At 52.6% G+C, this 8,468-nt stretch overlaps 1 protein-coding gene across 1 annotated transcript in view; it reads left to right on the forward strand.

Moving 5' to 3' along the window:
• Window positions 1–8,468, forward strand: part of TBX3 (T-box 3) — a 15,422-nt gene that overhangs the window by 1,348 nt on the left and 5,606 nt on the right. The window contains exons 2-7 of the mRNA XM_005863818.2: window positions 1,261–1,795; window positions 3,368–3,635; window positions 4,541–4,600; window positions 4,864–5,010; window positions 6,971–7,047; window positions 8,015–8,172. Coding sequence (XP_005863880.2) covers window positions 1,261–1,795; window positions 3,368–3,635; window positions 4,541–4,600; window positions 4,864–5,010; window positions 6,971–7,047; window positions 8,015–8,172 — 1,245 coding nt within the window. The remainder of the gene's footprint in view (window positions 1–1,260; window positions 1,796–3,367; window positions 3,636–4,540; window positions 4,601–4,863; window positions 5,011–6,970; window positions 7,048–8,014; window positions 8,173–8,468) is intronic.

The raw sequence follows: 8,468 nt of genomic DNA on the forward strand, positions 1-8,468 counted from the left end.
TGGCCCTGCTCGCTCGCTCCCTCCTCCCTCCCCTTCCTCCCTGGCCCTGCCTCCTCCCTCGATCCCCGGCTGGATGACTGAGGCATTTCAGACTTGGGCTGAGCAAGAACAGGCGAGCGAGCTCTGGGCTGCGGCGATCTCTCGATAAGCCACCTAGAGGCGACTCGGTGCGCGCGCTCCCCAGTGGCGCCCGCCCTCCCTCTGATCATGTTGACATATTCACAGGACAGGCAGTAGTACCGATGCGGCGCAGCGACGTTACAGTTTCCGACACCTTCTTTTTATAACTCGGCTCTATCCCTCCCAGCACTCGACCTGTGAAAACCACGCCTATGCAGCAACACAATTGGTCCGAAAGCGTCAAAGAGCCAATCAAGAGGCCCCCGGCTCCCCGCGGCCCAGAGCAGAGCCCGACCTTCTAGAGCCGCCGAGCAGACGCCCGGGGAATTCTAGAGGCGGTGGAGGGTGGCGAGGAGCTCTCGCCGGCTGGCTCGCTCCCTCCCTCTCCTCGCGCTCCCTCTCCCACTCCGTCCCTCTCTTTCTCTCTTTCTCTCTCCCTCCTTTTTCCTCGCCCCCCCTCCCTCCAGACTCCCTACCCTGTGCGTCTGGACGCAGATTTAGGAAGCGAATTCGCTCACGTTTTAGGACACGGAAGACGGCAGGCGCGGGAGCAGAGCACGGCCAGATTCGGATTGAAACCCGGACACCCTCCGGAGGCTCGGCTCGGAGCGGAGGAAGGAGGAGGAGGAGGAGGCGGACGGAAGCCAGTGTGCAGTTCAAGTTTTGATAGCGCTGCTAGGAGAGGGCTTAAATCAGAGATTTTTTTTTCTTTTCTTTTCTTTTTTTTTTTTTTAAGGAGAGAGACTTTTTCCGCTGTCTCGCCGGCGGTTCAAGCCGGTCGAGCGCAACTGCAGGCGCTCCTGCGAGGAAGGGAGAGGAACAGAGATAGGAGGGCGGGGGACGAAGGAGGAGAAGAAAAGGTAAAAAGTCTCCTAGGAGGACCGTTCGCGTTTGCAACAAAGAACTGGGGGCTGGGGCGCGCGGTCCCTGGGACCCAGGGCTGCGTGTCCGTTTGGAGCTGAGCAGCGGGGCTCGGCGCGAGGCGTCAGCCTGCTCGCTCCTCTCGCCTCCGAAACCGACTTGCAGGGGCGGCTTTCTAAACACGCCAGACGCCAGGACAGTCACTTCGCGACCATGTCTCCCGATCGCTCGCCTTGCCCCCTTTAAAAGCGGCGTTCTCCTCCCCAAAAGACACTTAAGACACCGAACACCCTCCCTTCGAGGTGCTTTGGTTGCGATTTTTTTCTTTTTGCCTGTTTTTTAAAAACTATGTGCTGCTGTTAATCAAAACAAAACAGCAGCTGCGGACTCGTGCCCGCGGAAGCCCAGCGCCCCGCCCGGAGTGGAGGAACCTCTCCATGAGAGATCCGGTCATTCCTGGGACAAGCATGGCCTACCATCCGTTCCTACCTCACCGGGCGCCGGACTTCGCCATGAGCGCGGTGCTGGGGCACCAGCCGCCGTTCTTCCCCGCGCTGACTCTGCCTCCCAACGGCGCCGCGGCGCTCTCGCTGCCCGGCGCTCTGGCCAAGCCGATCATGGATCAGTTGGTGGGGGCGGCCGAGACCGGCATCCCTTTCTCGTCCCTGGGGCCCCAGGCGCATCTGAGGCCTCTGAAGACCATGGAGCCCGAAGAAGAGGTGGAGGATGACCCCAAGGTGCACCTCGAGGCCAAGGAACTTTGGGATCAGTTCCACAAGCGGGGCACGGAGATGGTCATCACCAAGTCGGGAAGGTAAGCGAGCAGAGGGCCCCTCCCCAGACTCGTGGAGGCTTTTTCCTCCCTTTCCCTCTCTCCTCCCAGAGCCGTGGGTTCGTCAGTCCGTGTGGCTGACAGGAAAACTTGGGTTCCCCTGGAACTGTGCAGACTCCCGGGCCTGCCGGGTGGCAGGCGATTTCAGCTTACCTGGGTGTCAGCCGGCGCTGGCGTTCCCTGCCTAACTCTGCAGCCTGGGTTTCCGACAGGATAGAGTTTTAAGGAGAGCCCAGACTCCTCTGCAGGAAGAAAGAAACCCACCCCACAGCATGCAGTCTCCCTGTTCAAACCTTTCTGGAACATCCTTCTGGCTTTGTTGATGTTGTGTTTTTTGTCTGCTTCATTTTGTGCTCAGAGACAAAAACTTCAAGCCCCTTTCTTTTGTGTGGGAGCCAGAGGCCTGACACCAGCTCCTCCGGCCCTTTCTGTCCACCAGACCGGCCTCTGGGGCTGGAGGGGCCCTGAGCCCGAGGCTGCCGGGTCAGAGAGGAGTCGCAGGGCAGCTGGGTTTGTTTGTCCACGCGCTTCACGTGTCCCTAATCCAAGGGAGAGTTCAGCCTGCGATTGGGGGATCATTAAGACTATGTTTGCAGACTCAAGGAGCCAGTTGGGGAAGACCTAGACACATGCTTCTGTTTTGTGTGTAAATATTCTCGACCATATTTTACATAAGGTCCTTGCCTGAAAATCACGGATTTTTTTTTATGGCCTTGAAGTCGATCAAGGCATAAAGTTGGAAGAATAGAAATAAAATGCCGCTCAAGATGTCTTCAGCTTTCTCTGTCTATCCCAGTCACCTGAGGCCAAAGTTCGGGACAAAAATCCTCAAACCCAGGAGACATTTAGCCAGTTTCCCCGAGAAGTGCTTCCTTTTAAGTCGTGAGGATAGAACCCCAGCACTTCTGGGGAATAGGCGGCGGTTTGGTGGCCCAGGCTGGCCGTTTGGGACTGGCCTGTGCAGTGGGGGAATGTGGTGAGCTGCGCCCGGGCGGGCGGGCTGGTTATCGGGCCTGGGAGTTCACCCCAAGCTACAAAATTCGGCTTTAGAACGCACCGAAGTCCAGTTTCATTTTTCGCCAGCAGCGGGATTGCTGCTCTGAAGCCGGGCTGCTTCGGAATAAACTGGACGTTCATTTCCTTGATAAGTGAAACATTTTCTCCTGGGCGAGCGGTGAAAAATTCCGGCTTTAACTGACCGCACTTTGAAAACCCTATCCTGAGCGGTGTAGAGCTGGACCGGGAAAAGGCAGGGACAAGAACCTGTGAAGTCACACAGACAGGAAAATATATAAAGTGAGGAGACCCTGTAGAGAAATGGAATGCTACCCCTCACTTGTTTTGAATCTTGAGGCATTTAAAGATAAATTAAAATCTGTTTGATACTTCTGCTGTTGCAAGAAAACTATGTTTCGCCCAGCCGCCCCGCTCTGAAACAGATAAGCTCACCCAGGCATTTTAAATTTGATTTAAATATTTTAGGGTATATAGAGAATCAAACCCAAGATTCTAAGTGACTTGTTTTTCTTTCTTTTCCCATCTCTCTTATTGCAGGCGAATGTTTCCGCCATTTAAAGTAAGATGTTCTGGGCTGGATAAAAAAGCCAAATATATTTTGTTGATGGACATTATAGCTGCCGATGACTGTCGGTATAAATTTCACAATTCTCGGTGGATGGTGGCGGGTAAGGCTGACCCTGAAATGCCAAAGAGAATGTATATTCACCCGGACAGCCCGGCTACCGGGGAACAGTGGATGTCCAAAGTTGTCACTTTCCACAAACTGAAACTCACCAACAACATTTCGGACAAGCATGGATTTGTAAGTTTCATCGCTCCTTTCTGTAAAAAGTTCTCTCTCTCTCTGCTCTAGCAAAGGCAGGGCTTCCCCCTGGCCATGTGAAATCTCAGGCTTCTCTCTTCCTCTCTGTGGCCAAAGGTAGGGAACTTGTTGGATCCGCAGCAGAGCGTATTTCTCTCCGGAGAAGGGAAGGCCCAGCCTTTCTAAGAGAAGGGTACCTACGGGCTCCTGTTCTGGGGCAGTTGTAGGGCTTGGGAAATGCCTGCCCTGACAGTGGAAGTCCAAAACCAATCGCTAGAAACTCAGTTTTAAAAAAGTGATGTGTTCATCAAGGTTTTCAGATAATCCTTCTTCTCTTTTGAAATCAGCCATAGTATTTCTTGGGAGAGTGTGAAAGTTCGAGGCTTCTAGGAGGTTGTGAAAGGGTGTGATTGCATTTTTGGAAAGACCTTTTTTTCTCTCTCTCTTTTACTCGAAAAGAATTGGGTTTGGGTGAAAGTCAGATTTTATTAGAAATGAGACTGACCGCCGGAATCAAAACTGTGTGTGTGTGTTGGGAGTATATATATTTATATATGTGGTGGGAGCATACTTAGAACCGTCCAGGAGACGTGGATGGCTTGTAAAAGTCTAGCGAAGGACCTTTTGCCCCCGGCCCCTACCCCTCCCCAACATTTCAACAAAAATAAACAGTGATAAGCGAGCAATAAGCAGCAAGATTAGGCCCAGGAAGGCGAGGAGGGCGCGGAAATTTCTTCAGCGGCAGGAATTGCATTTGAAGCCCTTGATTTGATTAAGGCATAAATATTCCTCTCTGGAGTTCAGCCTCTCTGGGCTTTAAGTGGATTGGGCTCGTCAATTAGTGGACGCTTAAAGGACTGAATCATTTTGTAAATTAAAATGCATGTTTTTTTCTATCTTTTAAGACTTTGGCCTTCCCAAGCGATCACGCAGCGTGGCAGGGGAATTATAGTTTTGGTACTCAGGTAGGCTAGGGTTCAAGGTTCGGATGAACCTGAGATGGTGAGGGTGGGGGGGACCCTTTGGAAGCTGACGAGCCATTTGGAGTCTCCAGAAGATAACATTTGTCCAGTGACAAGTGCCCAAGGAGGTGCTCCCTGGAGGGGGGCTCGGTGCCAGCGGGTGCCCTCCGGTGGGGTAGCTGTCAGCCTGGCAGGGGTCCGAGGATCCTGCTTGTCCCGCTAAGTACCCTTTCTGCTGTGTCTCTCTCCCCCGCCTGCCCCTGCAGACTATACTCAACTCCATGCACAAATACCAGCCCCGATTTCATATCGTGAGAGCCAATGACATCCTGAAACTTCCATATAGTACATTTCGGACGTACTTGTTCCCCGAAACCGAGTTCATCGCCGTGACAGCATACCAGAATGACAAGGTAACACGAGATGCTTTTTGGGGGCCTTAAAGGTGTGACTGCCCCTGCCCTTTAAGCTGCTCTGGGTGAGGGTGCGAATTGGGGTGGGGGTCTTGCATTTTCTTTTGCCATTGGACCCTCCGTGGAGCTTCGGGGAGTGGGAAGGGGAACTGGTACCTTGCAGAGGCAGAAGAAAAAGAAAAGAAAACAACAACAACAACAACAAAAAACCCACTTGACCAGCTAGGATTCAGGGCGGAGGGAAAAAAATGCCAAACTGACTGCCCGAGAGAAGCTCCCAGTGACTAGTCTCTGATGCCACCCACCCCGCCCCCACCCTTGACCCCAGGGCTTTCTCCTGTTTGCTCCGAGGTTTATCCTCTTCCCCTTCAGGAAGAAGGATCAAGAAATCAGGTTCCCAAGGAACCAGCTAAAGATTTAAGGCAGAAGCCAGGGGGGATCCTGGGAGAAGAATCCCAGTGGAGCCGCTTCTCTTTCTTAGCCAGAAATCCGCGAGGAGCTGGTCTGGTTTTTATTACCTTCTATGCTGCTGTGTTTTTTATGGTGTGTCGTGTCTGTGTGCGTGCGTGTGTGTGTGTGTGTGTGTGTGTGTGTGTGTGTGTGTGTGAGTGTGTTTGGAAAAACTTACTCTGATCACAGGGTCATACTAATTGAGTTGTCTGAAGCGTTTGAGAGGAGGTGACCAAAGTCACCACTTCATTGGAAGTTGTTTTTTCCCTCCCCGGGCCTGAGGCCGGGGATTAGGAGTGTCCCAAATGGAACAGCAGGCAGCACCTGGTATGTACAGTTATGGTGGCCTGAAGGTCATGGGCACGGAGCGGAGCAGAGAGACACTTTTAGCAGGCAGTTATGGGGGGGGGGCGGCTGAGGACCCCTGCTCTTCAACTTCTGAACCCTGGTCCGCAGTGTGAGTGCCGCTCCAGGGACAACATCCTGCATTTTGAATTTACTGTCACTGTAGGGGGTTCCTCTGGGGCCGGCTGTTTCAGGTGTGGAGCCTTAGGACTAAGGTATCATGGCCTCCTGTCCCTGCAAGTCTAAGCGAACCAGCATTTATTCCAAGAACAAGGATCGAGCCAGGGGGCCCTTTGCCTCCTCCAGGGACCCCCAGGCACATTATCCCCCCAAAGGGAAGGGATTTGGAAGAGGACATAGAGGGCATTTCCCCTTATCCCACAGAAAGCACGCTCCCTCTAGCCCCAGAGCCCGGCACTCTTACCTTGTTACTGTAATAATCAATTGTAGCAATTTTGATCAGACAAAGAGACCACGGGCCTTCTCTACCTAATGGCCGTGGCAGAAGCATCTAAATGAAAACAAACGTTTCCAGTGGTCATTCAGTCCTTTTAAATCTGTGATTGTCAATATTATAACTCCTTAAGCACCCACCCCACCCAGGAAAAAAAAAAATCAAGCCCACTCTGGCATAAGGGTAGCAAAACCCCATAAGTCATCTCATTAGATTCACAGAAAAAGGTTGGAGTGTACGGTGTGTGCGCGTTTGTGTGTGTTGTGTGTGTGGGGCTAAGAAATGTGCCACAGCGCATCTGATGATTAATTGCATGGTATTAAGAAAAACGCAAAATGAAAGCATACCTTTTAAAGTCTACAGGTTGTCCCTTTTGACAATTCTGACAACTTTTCCATTTCTAAGCCCAAGCTGTCGGCTGCCCCGAGAAAAGAATGAGGCATCTCCCAGGTGGGGCCATTTCAGCGTGGAGTCCTGGTTTGGCCCCCTATGGGAGAGGCACACTGGGGGAGAGTCCCTTTTGATTTTTACCTCCGGCTCCTCCACACATCTGCCTGTAACCCCTCTCCCTTTCTCTTCAACCTAGCACACCCCAGCGACCTCTCCTGTTGGCAGTCAGATCTCTAGTGAACTGCTCAGTTGAGGGGAACACTCAGAACATTCTAGAACACGAGGCCAACATGTCTTTCTTGCTTGTGTGTCCTCCTCTAGATAACCCAGTTAAAAATAGACAACAACCCTTTTGCGAAAGGATTCCGGGACACTGGAAATGGCAGGAGAGAGAAAAGGTGAGCTGAGACAATTATTTCTTTCTCAGATAATTTAGAAAAATCACTTCGCTAGGTCCCAAGTCTCAACTGTAGGGTGCAGGCCCTTATATTAGGGGAGGGAGGGGAAGGTGGTCATGAACTCCCCTCTGCCATGTGCTTGCTGGTTTCTGTATACTGGTTCTTCTAACACCTACATGTCACCTTAAAGGACATTAGCTAGGCCGCACCATGGTTCTCTCGGGAAGAAAAGGGACAGGGATAATCAGTTATATACAGATGCAATTAATTCCTAATTAATTGAAGTTACTCCTGGACAGGTCCCGGGAAAGAACTAAGCCATTCACAAAATGCTTTGGAATTTTTGCAAATACCATCAGACAGAACGGAGGCCCCTGGAGCAACTGGGGGTTCCCTCCTTTGTGGGTACAGGGATCATTTTGCATCAAGCAGACAGCTGGAGAGTCTATGAAAGGAGCTCCCCTCCCCCACCCGCTTTCAAAGAATTTCTAAAATCCAGAAAATTAACCCAAATTTTTAACCTACCCCCTGAGGGAAGGCAGGCGCTAAAAAATAATTTCTAACGTCTAAATAGGTTTTTTTTTCACTCCAATTAATAGGGACGGATCACAGATAAGCGCAGCGTGAAATAACCACTTCCTCCCATCTTAGCCACCAGTGGGGAGTTTGTCGGCTTTTTGTTTTTAAACCAAATCACAGCCCACACCCGTGCCCTCTCCCTAATGCAGCCCTGATCTTGAATGCATGCACCTTAAGCCTTCTTCCACCCGACACCCCTGGGCCACCGTCTTCAGCCCAGGGAGAGGGTCAGGAACAATGTGTGGGTCTGTGTGGCTGTCCCCGGGGCAGGCAGGTGGCAGAGTCAGTGTGGCCCACGGGTGGCCGGGGGTGAGGTGTGCGGCTCCGGGGAGAGGGTGAGCCACTGGGATGGGCGATCTGTGCTCACGCTGGGTGTGGGCTTCTGCAGGAAACAGCTCACCCTCCAGTCCATGAGGGTGTACGAGGACCGACACAAAAAGGACACGGGCACCTCGGACGAGTCCTCCAGCGAGCAGGCAGCCTTCAGCTGCTTCGCTCAGTCCTCCTCCCCGGCTGTCTCCACTGTTGGCACCTCCAACCTCAAAGGTAAGCCAGCCTGGGCACCTGGATGATTTCCCGACTCCAGTCATGGAGGCCTGGGAGAGTGGGGGGCTGGGGTACCCACCAGGGAGCTTGCCCCTCACAATCTGCAGGCCTTCCTAGAAGTCCCTAAACAGGAGCCAGCGCTCCAGAAGGGGCCCAGGTGTGTCCTCCTCCCTGAGCTGGTATAAGGTGTGGGCAGAACCCCTTCCCTCAAACCTCAGTTTGGCTGTGAGTAGGATGGTGTCTGTATATTCCCTCTTGGTGGGGGCAGCTTAGAAAACATGCCTGGGACCCCCCCT

Source organism: Myotis brandtii, unplaced genomic scaffold (genome assembly GCF_000412655.1).
Source record: "Myotis brandtii unplaced genomic scaffold, ASM41265v1 scaffold181, whole genome shotgun sequence".
NCBI classification, from domain to species: domain Eukaryota; kingdom Metazoa; phylum Chordata; class Mammalia; order Chiroptera; family Vespertilionidae; genus Myotis; species Myotis brandtii.